General features: G+C 41.2%; 1 protein-coding gene across 2 annotated transcripts in view; it reads right to left on the bottom strand.

Annotated features, from left to right (window-relative positions):
• Positions 1-5,639: 5,639 nt before the first annotated feature.
• Positions 5,640-17,176, bottom strand: part of kpna4 (karyopherin alpha 4 (importin alpha 3)) — a 37,322-nt gene continuing 25,785 nt past the window's right edge. For both annotated transcript variants that reach the window (XM_067995368.1, XM_067995369.1), the window contains exons 16-17: positions 14,576-14,670; positions 5,640-8,673 (exon numbers count right to left, since the gene is read on the bottom strand). In XM_067995368.1, coding sequence (XP_067851469.1) covers positions 8,575-8,673; positions 14,576-14,670 — 194 coding nt within the window. In that variant the 3' untranslated portion in view covers positions 5,640-8,574. The remainder of the gene's footprint in view (positions 8,674-14,575; positions 14,671-17,176) is intronic.

The following is a 17,176-nucleotide window of genomic DNA, read 5'->3' as shown; positions in this document are numbered from 1 at the left end:
CAACCTCATAGTCCCCCAACACTGTACAGCTTGCTTCTCCTCCTTCCCAAGATCCACAAACTGGACTGCCCTGGTGGACCCATCGTTTCAGCCTGTTCTTGCCCCACAGAACTTGTTTCTTCCTATCTCGATTACTTTCTCTCTCCTCGTCCAGTCTCTTCCGATCTACATCCGTCACTCTTCGGACGTACTCCACCACTTTACGTTTCCAGTTTCCTGGCCCTAACCGTCTCCTTTTCACCATGGACGTCCAGTCCCTCTGCACCCCATCCCACGCTAGGACGGCCTGCGGGCCCTCCGTTTCTTCCTTGAACAGAGGCCCAATCAGTCCCCATCCACCACCTCCACCTCCACCGCCTGGCTGAATTTGTTCTTACATAGAATCATAGAAAGGTTACAGCACGGAACGAGACCATTTGGCCCATCGAGTCTGCACCAGCAAGAGCAATCCATCTAGTCCCTATCACCGTAGCCCTGCAAATTATATCCTTTCAAGTACTTATCCATTTCCCTTTTGAAGGCTATGATTGAATCTGCCTCCACCAGCCCCTCAGGCAGTGCATTCCAAATCCCAACCACTCGCTGTGTAAAAATGTTTTTCCTCATGTCACTTTTGGTTCTTTTGCCAATCACCTTAAATCTATGTCCTCTGGTTCTTGACCCTTCCGCCAATGGGAACAGTTTCTCTCTATCTACTCTGTCTAGACCCTTCATGATTTTGAACACCTCTACCAAATCTCCTCACAACCATCTCTGTTCTAAAGAGAACACCAGCATCTCCAGTCAATCCATGTCCCTCATTCCTGGATTCATTCTAGTAAATCTCTTCTGCGCCTTCTCTAAGGCCTTCACATCTTTCCTGAAGTGCGGTGCCCAGAACTGGACACAATACTCCAGTTGTGGCCGAACCAGTGTTTTATAAAGGTTCATTGTGACTTCCATACTTTTGTACTCTATGCCTCTATTTATAAAGCCCAGGATCCCGTATGCTTTTTTAACCGCTTTCTCAACCTGCCCTGCCACCTTCAACAATTCGTGCACATATACCCCCAGGTCTCTCTGTTCCTGTACCCCTTTTAGAGTTGTGCCCTCTAGTTTATATTGCCTCTCCTCGTTCTTCCTACTGAAATGTATCACTTCACATTTTTTAACCTTAAATTTCATCTGCCGTGTGTCCGCCTATGCCACCAGCCTGTCTATATCCTCTTGAAGTCTATCATTATCCTCCACACTGTTTACTACCCTTCCAAGTTTTGTCTCATCTGCAAATTGGGTGCTTGTTTTGTTCAACACCTCCATTCAGTCTGCAAACATGGCCCTGAGCTTCCGGTCACTTGTCATTTTAATTCTCTGTCTCACTCCCACTCTGACCTCAGCCTCCTCCATTATTCCAATGAAGCTCAATGGAAGCTCAAGGAAAAGCACCTCATCTTTCGATTAGGCACCTTCCGGACTCAACATTGATTTCAACAACTTTTTTTTTATTCGTTCATGGGATGTGGGCATCGCTGGCAAGGCCAGCATTTATTGCCCATCCCTAATTGCCCTTGAGAAGGTGGTGATGAGCTGCCTTCTTGAACCGCTGCAGTCCATGTGGTGAAGGTTCTCCCATAGTGCTGTTAGGAAGGGAGTTCCAGGATTTTGACCCTGCAATGATGAAGGAATGGCGATATATTTCCAAGTCGGGATGGTGTGTGACTTGGAGGGGAACATACAGATGGTGTTGTTCCCACGTGCCTGCTGCCCTTGTCCTTCCAGGTGGTAGAGGTCGCAGGTTTGGGAGGTGCTGTCGAAGAAGCCTTGGCGAGTTGCTGCAGTGCACCCTGTGGATGGTACACACTGCAGCCACAGTGCGCCAGTGGTGAAGGGAGTGAATGTTTAGGGTGGTGGATGGGGTGCCAATCAAGCAGGCTGCTTTGTCCTGGATGGTGTCGAGCTTCTTGAGTGTTGTTGGAACTGCACTCATCCAGGCAAGTGGAGAGTATTCCATCACACTCCTGACTTGTGCCTTGTAGATGGTGGAAAGGCTTTGGGGAGTCAGGAGGTGAGTCACTTGCTGCAGAATACCCAGCCTCTGACCAACTCTTGTAGCCACAGTATTTATGTGGCTAGTCCAGTTAAGCTTCTGGTCAATGGTGACCACCCAGGACATTGACGGTGAGGGATTCGGCGAAGGTAATGCCATTGAATGTCAAGGTTAGACTCTCTCTTGTTGGAGATGATCATTGCCTGGCACTTGTCTGGCGCAAATGTTACTTGCCAGTTATCAGCCCAAGCCTGGATGTTGTCCAGGCCTTGCTGCATGCAAGCATGGACTGCTTCATTATCTGAGGGGCTGCGCTGTGCAATCATCAGCAAATATCCCCCTTTCTGACCCTATGATGGAGGGAAGGTCATTGATGAAGCAGCTAAAGATGGTTGGGCCTAGAACACTGCCCTGAGGAACTCCTGCAGCAACGTCACATCATAACCACTTCTCCAATTTTTTCAGACAGCAGGTGCTGGTAATGGTTCTGCTGTTGCCATGTCCAGCTCCTCTGGACCCATCTTTTATTTCTTTACTTGGCCCATTACCACCTCCTTTAGTCTTATATCATCATCCCTTTGTCATTTAATCACTCTTGCCCTCCACCCTACCACAGACCTTCCCTTTTTTTTCCTCCACTCCCATCCCCACCCTTCTGTCCCTGGCTCTGTACTTGCTTATAAGCTGATGAATCTCAAACTTCGTCCAGTTCTGACGAAAGGTCATTAACTCCGTTTCTCTCTCCACAGATGCTGCCTGACCTGCTGAACGTTTCCAGCATTTTCTATTTTTATTTCAGATCCAATTCAAGAAGTGATTGTCAGAAAGTTTCCATTTTCATTGGCTTCCCCTCAGGAAAAAGCCTTTAGACTCCAAAGTATGTCAAAGACTGAAGCAGTGGGTGTAGTGTACAAAATTATGAGGGGCCCAGATAGAGTACACAGAAAGTACCTGTTTCCTCTGGCAGAGAGTTCAAGAACTAGAGGACATAGATTTAAGCTGATTGGTGGAAGGATTAGAGGGGACATGAGGAAAAACTTTTTTACCCAGAAGGAATGGAATTCGCTGCCCAAATTGGTGGTAGAGGCAGGGACCCTCAACTCTTACCTGGACCTACACCTAGAGTGCTGTAAGCTGCAGGACTATGGACGAGGTGCTGGAACGTGGGATTAGAATGGGCACCTGGTTGTTCTTCGAGCTGGCATAGACACGATAAGCCAAATGGCCCCCTTCTGTGTTGTATCTTTTCTATGGTTCTACAGTGAAATCAACTAATTCCAGGATGGCCAACAGTCTAATGGTTTCTTCCCAGCTTAATAAGGCAATATTTTGACTCTCTTAATTGATGATTTGGTACCGCAACTTAATATGCCTCTAGTGCAAGGTAACTCTGATCTGGAGTACTTGTATTTTTTCACATTTGGACTGCCAGACCTAATTCTGAAGAATGGCTCCTCAGGGGTCAAATGAAGATATCCCATCCTCCAGAATCATTTGGAATTGCTTTAGCCTATATAAATGAACACATGTGGAGAGAGTGATGTTGGACCTTGATGAAATGTAAAAAAAACTAATCATAAAGCCCCATCGTGGGACTTGTACAAATGAGAACTCAATGCTATTATATACTAATATATAAACCAGAGCAGTATTTCAAATTTAACAAATGGGGCAACCCAATTCATAACAAAACTTCTTCCAACCATGACTAAGAAAAAAGGCTGTGGCTCCAAAATGAAATTAACACTAACTTGTGCAGAAAAGACTGATATTTTCCAATGAGCAATTGCCAATTACAGCCTAAAAAAAACCAACTTGTCTGCAACCATAGCTCATACAGCATAGGAGAAAGGGAAGATTAGATGCCTCTACATTGGGCAAAATATTTTTTTAAACCCAAAAATCACCCCCCCCTTTTTTTTTGGACAAATGGAGCTTGATATGAGGTGTAAATTAAAATGCTGCCATCATTGTCACAGGCCATCTTCAATACTTAATTTCTTGCTTTGTTAGGCAGAAAAAGATTTCAACGCTCTACCCTGCAATGAAAACGTTCTAACCCGCTCCAATCTTGCTTCCAAATGGAAGAGAAATGTTAGCCATTTCCTTCTTCAACTGAACTGGGATATTCTTTAGTGAAAGCAGCAACTATTTTTCTCTCCATCATGAAACTTGTATTCTGACTAGCAAGTTGATTTACAGGAGTGATACTAACTGCTTTAATAAATCTTCAACCAGAATTTGCTATCAAAATAACTGAGGCTAATGTTGCTCGCTGTTATACATGCATGAACGATACAGCAACGTCAGGCGAGAAGCAGATGTGTGGTTAAATGTGAATATCCAAAAGTTACTATCCGAGTTGCCCTGCTTCGTTGTCTGCCTCACCATTGACATGCATTGAATGCCATGAAGTTGCTGTATTTGCACATGGACTAAACTTGCCACATATATTTAGGGGTATTAATTAGTAGTACAATTGTTAATTACTGCCAATCAACATCTGGCACCGAAAATTAACTATTACAAATGTAGAGTCTTATTCCTTCAGGTTTTGAATTTTTCAGGGTGATTTTAAAAATGTCACATTTTAAATTCAATTTTTTTCATACTTATCCTTCGTCAATTTTTTCTTTCTTAATCTAATCTTTCTCTCTCTACCTGATTTGACAATGAATTCACCCCCTTTAATTATATAGAATGTACAGCACAGAAACAGGCCATTCGGCCCAACAGGTCCATGCCAGTGTTTATGCTCCACACGAGCCTCCTCCCTCCCTACTTCATCTAACCCTATCAGCATATCCTTTTATTCCTTTCTCCTTCATGTGTTTATCTAGCTTCCCCTTAAATGCATCTACGGTAGTCAACTGCTCCTTGTGGTAGCGAGTTCCACATTCTAACCACTCCCTGGATAAAGAAGTTTCTCCTGTATTCCCTATTGGATTTACCCGCTGTTTATTTCCCAATCCACAAATCTCATTAGTTAAGATGATACAATGTTGCTTGCCCTGTTCACTCAGATCCCAGATGCCGTTTCCCTCGCTGCGCTGTTAGCAGCTTGCACTTTCAGCAACTTTGTGGGCAAAAATGTTCTGAGCTGAAGGGTGCGGGGCAAGTCCAACAAATGGCAGAAGGCATTAAGTGCCCTGCTACAGCAAAATCTGGCCCCTTGTATTTAGCCAGTACTGCAGACAAAATAAGCCTAATTACACAAACATAAATAGTTAAAGATTCCATAAAATTCCACTGTTCAGAAAACCCTTTCTAGTGCTTATTCTGCTAGGGATAAACTAACCAATATTTAACTTTCTTCCCTTTACTTTAAAATTAATAACTCTATTACAATTGGGCAGCTTTCTAGCAAAAGTAATATTATTGGAATGTTGTCGTGTTTTTTGCCCCCCCTCCCCAACTTTGGGGGAGGCGGGGCACAAAAAATGCTCAAGAAAAATGTAGTGGGATAGGACCACATATCACGGTCGTGCCCTCACCTCCCAAAGAAAAGGTCACATGCAGTATCCAAAACATATTCTCCACGTACAGACCTACTCAACAAATTCTAACGTGGTTGCATCTTCCAACACAACAGGTAGTAAAGAATCCAACTCAATTCAGAAGTGATTATGCCCAGTCCTTTATTGCTTTCTCATTAAGCACTAGCTTCATTGGTAGTACTTGGAACCCTCCTTGTGGGTTTTCTTCTCAGCTTTGTTCTCAAGGATAGCAGCCGTTTTCTTTTTTAAGCAGATGGGATTTAATGTTGCCGAGTCTGTCTTTTTTGCAAGGCACAAGCATGGGGCTTAATGGAAACACCAGAGGCATTCTACATGAACGTGACAGCGTTTCAAATACACACATGTGGGAAGACACATTAGCAGTCTTGTTACTGTATTACGCCATTAGTGAATATACCAGAAGAAAAAACAAAAGGGAATAATCAAGATAGTGAGCCTTTGGCTTAGTAGTAGCATCCCCACGTAAGTCAGAAGGTGAAGGGTTCGAGCCCCACTCCAGACCACCCCAGCAAGTGGAGACTAGAATATAGTCTCTAAATACTGGATTGACATCCAGCAGGGTACTCTGGTTCAGAGTGACCATGGGCTCAGTGGTCGAATTCCCACCCGAGTCAGAAGGGTTGGGTTCGGGCTCTACTCCAGACAGATGCCGGCTCTGAATACTAGGTTGACATCCTGCGGGGGCACTTGCTCCGATGGGTGGGGGTGCCCCCTCGTAAAGGGTAGGTGGGATTCTAGGAGAAGGTGCTCCGAAGTTAAAAAAAACTGTGAGGATGGCAACTAGAAATCACCTCAGCTATTCTTCTCTCGTAAGTGGCTCAAGAATCTCGTATGAGATTTGAGTCAGGACCTGCCCTAGGACAGAACACAATGGAAGGAATCAACATAGATGTTGAAATTTAATGTATTACCAATTCAAGCACGTGATTTGAACACTTGCATTTTTTTTGAGAAATGCATCAAGGCTGGACAACTCAGATTAATAATAAACCTCTGTTCAATAGATTAGTCCACCCCATAGAACCTATCACATAACACATTAATACTACAATGGAACATCAGGCCACACAGAATAATTTCAAAGTTTATTTTTCTCTAAGACAGATTAGCCTGCATTCTAATGGAAAACAGTGTAAGCAAGCCAATTTTCTGCCTGTTCCAATTTTTGTCTAGCTTTCAAAGCATGTGTATGACGACAAGGAATGCTTCAAGGGTAAACCAACTAATTTACAAAAGAAATCACAACTACATATTAATCCAGTCTACAATATTCCAAAATTTTAAACACAAAATAGGAATCAGGTAATCATTTTTCACATTTCCCTTTAGTGACTATTACCTTGGGTTTTAAATACAGCAACACTTGTTCATGCAACACTTGTGCTCTAAGGGAGAAGGCACAGTATTTCCTACAATGAGCCACCTTACCAAGAGGGTAAGCATTTTCTTTTATAAACAAAACTGATCAATGGATCAAATTTATAGTGTACTGGACCTCTTCAAGGAAGCAACTACCTTCCAGATACTTTTCTTTTTAAAAACTTGCATGGTTGGCATGCAAGTCTCTTGAAATACAACATACTCTTTTAAAGTGGCTCAGATGGTTCATGGCTACTTGTATCTAATTTAAAAAAGGTCCTCCCTAAAAATATCAAACATGTTGAGGGTGTTTTCACATTTGATTAGTTCATCTATACATACTTTTATTAATCCCCCTTCAGCAGAAAGTATGCACCAAAATTAGTCACAACCCAAATATTTTAATCAGGAAAAATAACAGGAAAATAGGAAACAAATGTTTAGAAACAGCATTTACCCCAAAAGGTACTGTGCAATATTCTACACAGGAACTAACTAAAAATATAGCTAAAATAAATCAGAAGTAGCCATCAATTAATAGATGCATGCGATTTGATTATCTTAGCCAACTTCATTTATCCAAGTTATGACTAATAAAGATGATGAGCTCCACAACACTGCTAGTGTTTGAAGTTCCCTGGATTTAAATTATGGCAACTTTTCAAAGTTTATTAAGCAGCAGAGCATGTAACATGTTCTATTATTTTCCTCTGCAAAATTTGTGCATGTGAGCCGCTTACCACCATTACATCTCTCCGTTAATTTATTATTGTATTCGTGATTATGTGGAAAGCAACTCACAGCATTTATCGATTTTAACTGGTGGAATTGTTAAGTGAGGAACAATTCATAACTACAAATAAAGTACATAAGTTGATAAACATTAAAAAAAATTAGAATGGCCAAGGTGGAAATAAAACAAGCAAAAACATATGCTGCAAGATTCAACCCAAATTGCTACAGATAAATTATACAATGCACTGCTGCTAAATCGGTTAAATTCTCCAGTGTATGTTAAATATTAATAAAAACAAACTCATTTTGGTGTTTTTCTGGGTTTATTCATTAGCCGCTTGAAGGCAATCAAGTTTGCATGCGTTCACATACAACATCACGCCCATACACTACTCTCTTCCACACAGAACTCCATGACTAGGAGTTTATTTTCATGAGTGAATACAGAGCCCAAGATTTCAAGTAATGAACCTGGCTCCACAGCACTGAGTCCAGACATTCATACAGTGGGTACATTCACACAGTGCTTCTTAGCAAGGCCTTGACTCGGTCTTCTGACTTGGTCGATGTCCCTTTCTTGGTTTATGAAGTTTGAAGTATCTTAAGTGCTTCATTCTTCTAATTATTCTAGATAACTGAATTTGATCTTGGTTTAGTTACTTTGTTGACATTGACCTTTCTTTGACTTTTAGCCCCCTTTCTTTAAACAACCTAAATAGCATTCACTGTGAAATTTTATAACATTTTACCACTCTCACGCGCACTCGCACCCACTCGCCAGCTTGACTTCATTTGGGCTTTTCTCGGATACCAAATGCAGTCTGCAAAACAGCTCTCCGATTTAATGCAGCAGTGGATCCCACATGAGCCAAGCATGATCGATCAAACCTTCCTTTAGTGCTGCATTATTTCACTTGCTCCAGGAATTATGCCTTTCTAGAAATGGAAGCCTTCTGCTGGAACATTGGTGGAAGAGTTGAACCCAAATGTCCCACCTTGAATTGCTTCTGGAACCAAGGCGGGATCTTCATCAATCTTAAAAGAAAAAAGAAAAAGGAAAAAGTTAACTAAGGCAAGCCTGACAGTAAAAAAATTCTTTCGGTACTTCAATAGTTAAGAAAGTAGTCAGAGAAGTGGAGACGATGATAAAAATGGAAACAGGCTTGAAACTGTGGAAGAACATAAAACAGTAAATATTCTGAATGATTGCATCCTCCAAGAGTTCAATGGGGAAAACATGAGCAACATGCTCTTGCCAGAGTTAACCAAGGCAAAAGAGATGGAAGTCTTACAGGGTGAAACGGCTTAAAACAAATAAATTTCCAGGGATAGATCCTACTTAACCCAGAGAGCTGAGACACCAGGGAGGAGATTTGTGAGGCAGTGACAATCCTTATGAGGGAACAACTAGATACTGGAATGGTACCAATAGATTAGAAATAGACTAATGTGGTACCCAAATTCAAAAGGGGTGACAAATCAGAAACAGGCAACCACAGGCCCATTAGTCTTATTTCAATTCCATGTAAAATAATAGAATCGATTATCTTGAGTAAACTTGATCATCTGTACAATAACCTAGTAAACAGCAGTTGGCATGACTTTAGGAGAAGATCTTGCTTGACCGATCTCCCAGGAGGTAGGAGGTTATAACCCAAGGAGACTAGGTACACCACATTGTAGGAGAAAACCCTACAATGTGGTGTACCTAGGCTTACAAAAGGAATTTTACACATGAAAAACTCCTAGTTAAACTGAAATCTAGCAAAAATAATAGGTACTTGGTTGGAGCGGGGAGTGGGGGGGGGGGGGGGGGGGGGGGGGTGGGGAAGAGGAGAGATGGATTGAGAATTCTGCATGGAGTGTCCCAGGGCTGAGTGTTGGGGCCACTACTATTCCTGATTTACATTGATGATTTGGAATCAGAAACCTAAATGGTGTTATTCAAATTTGCAGATGATACTAAACCAGGAGGGGCAGTGGAATCAGACGAGGCAGCTCGAGAAAGTACAGAATGAGTTGGACAAAATATATAAGTCAGTAGAACAATGGCAGATGAAATTTAATGCTGACAAGTGTAAATTATTGCACAAAGGAAGGAAAAATGTGCAACACCCATATTCCACGCGTAGTGCTGAAACAGCAAAAAGTCTTGGTAGACTGAACACATCATGCCAAACCAACACAGAGCAGCAATTGACAAAGCCAATAGAATGCTGAACTATATGACCAAAGCAGTAGAATATAAGTCAGAGGAAGTTGCAATCAAACTATACAGTGCTCTGGTCAGACTGCACCGAGTACTATGTCCAGTTCTGGCTGCTGAGAAACAAAGGAGACATTCAGGTACTGGAGGCAGTGCAGAGAAGAGCCACGCGGCTGATCCCTGGTGTCAAAGGTCTGAGTTACGCAGAAAGATTTGGAGAAACTTGGGCTTTTTAACCCAGAAAAGAGTTTTCTGAGGTGACCATATAAAGGTATAGAAGATAGTTGAAAGAATGGAAAAGGTAAATCCGTCATACTACTTTAAATTGCAAGTGGGCACAGGTTCAAACTACTACAATGTAAATTTTAAGACAGATATGAGAAAGGTCTTCTCACACACATATACACAGGTGATCGCTACATGGAACAGGTTTCCAGATAGAGTAGTAGAGGTGAAAACTCAAATCATTTAAGAAATAATAAAGGCTCTAATGGGGGCAGGGTAGAGGAGAAACTGTAGGGTCTTGCTGGATGAATGAATTAAGGTGGGCTGAAAGGCCACCCTAATCTGTAATTATCTTGAACAATTTGGCCAATTTTTTCTTTAAATAACCAACTGATTTTTTGAAGTAATATTGCTGCTTTTAAAACCCCAAAAATCTGGATAAAGCTTCAGTAGATAAATCATGGATTTAATGGGGAAAAAAAATTCAATAGTCCAACAATAGAACTATGGAAATAAACAACTAATCAGTCTTTGTCCTCGGTTCTGCTGTTTATAGTTTATATCAACTGCCTAATGAATGATTTTTTGACCGTTTAAAATTTTAAAATGTTACTTCATCAAAGAGGGGATTGAGTATATTCAAGACTGAGATAAATTTTTGGACACTAAGGGAATCAAGGGATATGGGGATAGGGTGGGAAAGTGGAGTTGAGGTAGAAGATCAGCATGAATGGCGAAGTAGGCTCGAGCAGCCATATGGCCTATTCCTGCTTCTATTTCTTATGTTGATAAGGGTAGCGTGGTTGATGTGTATATGGACTTTCAAACAGCGTTTGATAAAGTATCACAAAATAGACTTATTAGCAAAATTGAAGCTCATGGTATTAAAGGGGAAGTGGCAGCATGGATACGAAATTGGCTAAGGGACAGAAAGCAGAGAGTAGTGGTGAACGGTTGTTTTTCAGACTGGAGGGAAATGTACAGTTGTGTCCCCCAGGACCACTGCTCTTTTTGATATATATTAATGACCTGGATTTGGGTATACAGGGCATAATTTCAAAGTTTGCAGATGACACAAAACTCAAATGTAGTAAACAGTGAGGAGGACAGTAGCAGACTTGAGGAGGACATAGACAGGCTGGTGAATTGGGCAGACACATGGCAGGTGAAATTTAATGCAGTGAATTGTGAAGTGACCCATTTTGGAAGGAAGAATGAGAAGATAAACTAAAATGGTACAATTTAAATGGGGTACAGGAACAGAGATCTTTGAAGGTGGCAGGACAAGTTGATAAGGAGGTTAAAAAAAAGCATATGGGATCCTTGGCTTTATAAATAGATGCATAGAGTTCAGAAGCAAGGAAATTATACTAAACCTTTATAAATCACTGGTTGGCCTCAGCTGGAGTATTATGTCCAATTCTGGGCACCGCACTTTAGAAAGGATTTCAAGGCTTTGGAGAAGTTACAAAGGTGATTTACCAGAATGGTACCAGGGATGTGAGACTTCAGTTATGTGGAGAGATGAGAGAAGCTGGGACTGTTCTCCTTAGAGCAGAGAAGGTTATGAGGAGATTTAATACAGGTGTTCAAAATTGTGAGGGGTTTTGATAGAGTAAATAGAGAGAAAAGGTTTCCACTAGCAGGAGGGTCAGTAGCCAGAGGACACAGATTTAAATTGACAAAAGAACCAGAAGGGAGAAGAGGAGAAAATTTTATACGCAGCGAGTTATGATCTGGAATATACTGCCTGAAAGGGTGGCGGAAGCAGATTCAATAGTAACTTTCAAAAGGGAACTGGATAAATACTTGAAGGGGAAAAAACTGCAGGGCTATGGGGAAAGAACAGGGGATTGGGACTAATTTCAAAGAGCTGGCATAGGCTCGATGGGCCGAATGGCCTCTTTCTGTGCTATATGATTCTATGATTCTCTCTGGAAGGCATTATCGCTTGCTGTGGGTATAGTTTCAAGTGCACTAGTTGTCCTCCAGTACCTCACATAAATGGCTATTCCTTCCCTAGGGACTGCACCGTGACGTGGTAGGAAGACTTGCATGCTCCTATGACCCTGAGAGCTATGCTGGTGGGAGTATAACTCCTCGTAGGGCCACCCAAGCCAGACAGATCATAAGGTAGGAGCCAGATTAAAGGTAGTCTGCCAGTTTTCCTGCTAGTGGATTGCAAATCAGGCTAACGACCCGCCCACGTAAAAATACCGTTAGTCATAGAAACAACTCAGACAGGACGAGTCTGTCACAGGCTTGTAAATATAAACATCAACTGTAGAGAACTATCTGCTGAGTGTATGGCACGATGATAGTCCGATGGAGTCAAATATCTTGTTCTGGACAGACAATGGTATTAGAATGGGTTGTCTCCTGTGCCAGGAGACTAACCAACAAGTGGCTATTCTTTATTTACAAGTCTAGACAGGATTTTTGTCTCATGCGAGACATTAGAGCCAATCCAATCACTGAAACTTCTACGCGCATGCATTTTCTAGCAGGGATCACTAGATACCGATCAGGAGAGAGAACTCTAGATGATTTTTCTTTCACTGGACAGGGATTGTGACAGCAATTATAGCAATCGTACCAGCAACCCAGGCTGAGATCAGCTAACTCAACATAAACCAGGAATCGAACTTGGGACCTTCAGGTCTGTATGGCTCAGTGACATGTTAACTTTACCAACTGACCATCAAGCAAGCCATTTTTCTCCTTTTTTGAGCAACAAAAAGGTTTTAATCTTACTCACTGCCAATGTGCTACAAATGGAGAAAAAAAGATATCTAAAGGCACACCTCATCTAGATTTTGTTTAGAGTGAATGCAAAGATTACACTTCGAGTATAATACTTGGGGCCAGGTGCACTTAGCAGTTCCAGGCACTTGAGTGTACACCTTTAAAAGTTTTTTTTTGTTCCAGCCTCCAGAATTCCTTTGGAATTAATTAAATGGCATTATAATCATGGTGCTATCCATAACAAGCTTACTAAATCAAAATTTCACTGTAAACATTACTGCATAAAATAGGCAAATTTCCCACTGTTGTTCACAGTCAGTTGGATACATTATTTTATAATAATAGGGGTGTTTATACCATGTAGGGGATACAATCAGGGCCACTGATTTACAGTAACTGAATAAGCCTAATTCCATTTGCACTAAATGGCACGCTACAATTTTTGTTGGTATTTTGCAGATTGAATACCATGACTATCCATTATTCTGTGAAAACCGTTTTTCCTTCCACTCACACAAACTCCTTTACCTATGTACTTAATGTTTATCCCATACCAGCTTTAAAGCTGAAAATATACAGCAAGAGTATAAGATGTACAGTTAAGAGTTTAGATACAAGATATTTAGCAATACTGCGTATGTGGAACAGGGGTTTAGCTGCACAGGAGCAATCTTGGGCTTTGTTAGTGCTGGGGACATTTCCAGGCTTCGGCCACCGTCGGAAGGGGACACCGAAGCTTGGCAGCGTGGGGAGGGGGTTACCTTGGGCTGGAATCACTGTGGATTCGTGGTGTCTGTCAGTGAGGGAAAGGGCAGAGCAATGGGCTGGCAGCACTGTGTGGGGCTGAGGGTGTCCAGCAACTTTCAGGAGATGTCTGTAAATATTACATTTGTAGTTTTGTACTTTGCTCCTGAAAGTTTATCTGTGTCTGTCTGTCTGTCTGACACAAAGGCATCGGTAATTAGAATGTTTACATTTTCTAATCATCAGCATAGGTGATAGTGACTTGGCTTTCAATTTTAAAAAATCAAATTAGAGTGAGGAAAGACACTGCACCTTTTTTGTCTATATGCTTTCTGAAGTTTAGAGAGTATTTATAATTTGAAACCAACAAAAAGCTCCAACATGTCTAATCAGTAGTCATGTTTTTCACACTTGCATACAGCCTGTTGAAAGAAAATCCAAACTTTTGAAATTTGTTCTAGTTTTTCTGAAAATAATTTTGAAAGACAACCAAATAGATTTTTTAGAAACAAAAAGTATTTAGCTAGCTAAATGCTAATGCATACTGCACATGTTCAGACAGCAGAATCGGCCATCAGCTGACAGTCGCCATTCTGATTTTAAAAAAATCACGGTCAAGCCCAGGCTTTAAGGAAGGCATTAAAAGGCACAAAAGACAATGCAGCGGGTAAATTCAATCATATTATTGTGAAATGTACAATCTTTTGAATTCATTAAAAAAATTGTTTAAAACCTTATTTTACACACTAGACATTTCAAATATGGAGTAAAAAAGATTTATTTGTCAATGAAACCGTTCGATCGATTTGATTGGTGCATCAACAGACCATGACAGCAAAATGTTGACATATTAAGATAAGGTTTTCTATTGTAAATGTTTACATACAGTTGGTATGTAGACATGTATAACAGCAAAACCCTATCTCAACAGGTCAACATTATAAATGCTGACAAAGAACATGACTCAAAATCCTGACACAGAAAGATTTGATGCATTTTGATGCTCCTTAAACTTACATCATCTGTTGAGAAGTACTGATCAATTATCTCATATGCCAATTTATAGATGTCCTCATTTTCATGGTGTTGTAACTGTTCGATCTTTTCCAAACCTGAAGAGAATTTGAAGTGCATTAGTTGTAATTTTTCTTTAAAATCTAACATCCTGTAATTTGGATACATTTTCACCAGATAGCAAATATTTTACAGGGGCAATTCTACGATTGGCTTTCCCAGTGGAGGGCAGCACTCATAGGATTTGCATCTTAGGAAATCTCAGGCTTGCAGCCTGCAACGGACAAAAAAAAAAATCACAGGCTACACACCAACAATTTCTCAAGATTTCCTGCAAGTGCTATCCCCCTGTAGAATCATCCCTTATATGCTGACCTTTTGCAATAAAACAATTTTGGCCAAACAAGTAAAGAATCAAACAAATACCACAAATAACCCAGGAAAAACATAAAACCGCAATTTTCTCTTTGCACGTTAAATGGGGTACTGCAAGGTGATAATAGTTGTCAGCCATGGCTCATTGGTAGTACTCTCGCCTCAAGAGTTTTCTACAATACATCACTGGTTGTAAAGCACTTTGGGATCTCCCGAGGTTGTGAAAGGCACTATATAAATGAGATAGAAGGTTGTGGCTTCAAGCCCCACTCCAGAGACTTGAGCAGATAATCTCGACTAACACTCCAGTGCTGCACTGTTGGAGGTGCTGTCTTTCAGACGAGACCTTAAACTGAGAGTAAAAAATACCATGGCAGATTTTAAAGAGATGGGGAGTTCACCCGGTGTCCTAGCCAACATTTATCTCTCAACCAACATCACAGACAGATTATCTGGTCATTTATCTCATTGCTGCTTGTGGGACCTTGCTTAGCAAATTGGCTGTCGCGTTTCCTTACAAGTGACCACTTCAAAAAGTACTTAATTGGCTGTAATGCACTCTGGGATGTCCCGAGGTCGTGAAAGGCAATAGTCTGTATGTCTTGGAATCTGTTGATATTTTACTGTAATCAACCAGTACTAATGTTCATTTCACAGTTAATTCATACATCTCTGCTCTGAAACAAATACCAAACATCAGATTCCCAGCACTTTGTCTAACACCAATCTTTACTTATGTAGAACAACCTTGAACTGAAATAAAAATGCACAACTTTCATGTAAGAGAAGGAGCAACATTAAAAATCTTCTATTCTCTACTATTCTCACCTACATGCTGGCTAGTGTCCACAATTACGCTTTCTTTTTGTCCTTCGCTATCCATTGTTTCTCCGCTCTCTGGTATGATATTTAAATTGCAATTCTCGTTCCAAAATTTGGTCCTGGCTCCCGAACTCTGCTTTCAAATTTCCTCCTCTTGCACCGATTCTCTCTCAGATTTTATGTCAGCAGGACTCAAGTCGGGGATCAGATAGGAAGTTGCAATTTAAATATCACAGCACTAGAGATGTAGAGCAACAGCTGGCAACAATAACGGATAGCAATGCACGGCACAGTGCTGCTGCTGGGTCCACCAACTTCAGCAAAATTGTTTTGTTGGAAAGACACCAGCCGGGAGGGAACCCTGAAGGAAGATACAGATAGTTATAATGGCCCAGAACTTGCTGTAGCCAGTCAATGAACGGCATCCGCCGTTAGTTAGATTTGCCCTTGCCCATTTAATCGCCACGATATTTTGCGCCGTAAGTTGCTGAAAGTGCGAGATGGAAATGGCGCAGCATCCTCTACAGGACAACTGGGACCTGAGTGAACAGGGCAAGCAACTGTGTATGTCCTTAACCAATCAGATTAAAGGATTGTGAAATTAACAGGACTGAGAAAGAAGTGGAAGTTAGAATAGTGAATTCAATGTCAAATCAAGTACAGGAAGAGAAATACAAAAAGGGAAAGAAAGATTGGATTGAGAGAGAGACAAAAAATGTTTTTAAAAATAGTTCATTTTCAGCGCCAGAGGGGTTGACTGGCAGTAACTAACACTTGTCACATCGTTAAAAGGGTGCTTAGATTTGAATTAGCTGGACGTAATTTAACTTTCTGCAGTGAGTTTAGTTTGTATCTACCACGCAAATGCAGCAACTTCACGCCGTTCAATGCACTTCAATAGCGAGGCAGACAGGGGGATGCCGTTTTCATGAAGCTAATGGCGGAGTGGCGCGTCATTTGGATTTCCGTGTTTAACTGCGCACCTGCCCTCCTCGCCTGAAGTTGCTTTGCGAGTTGCGCATAAATAACTCTGTGCGCCAACATCCTCACCGTTATTTTGACAGCAAATTCTGGGCCAATATAGCTTTTCTCCTCCAACCCTACTTTAATCCCAAATAGGGATAAACATTTCTAATTTTATACTCTAGTATTTACAGTAACAATTATTCCCAGGCAGACTGACCTGGCTGCCCATTATCACTGTGATGAATACCAGCATTTAATCGTCATTTAACACAGAAAGAAGGTATCTTTTTGGGCATCTGATTAATCCAAACTTAAACCAGGTATTCCAAAATGATTTGGATAAACTAAGTCTGGTTATATGGTCGTTGTGGCCATTTGTAGGATTTCAAGAGGAATAGCTTCTTGATTAGTAAGGATAATTTTTTTTTTTAAAGAAACAGG

Source organism: Heptranchias perlo, chromosome 13 (assembly GCF_035084215.1).
Source record: "Heptranchias perlo isolate sHepPer1 chromosome 13, sHepPer1.hap1, whole genome shotgun sequence".
NCBI lineage: Eukaryota > Metazoa > Chordata > Chondrichthyes > Hexanchiformes > Hexanchidae > Heptranchias > Heptranchias perlo.
This window is presented reverse-complemented; position numbering and strand designations above follow the sequence as displayed.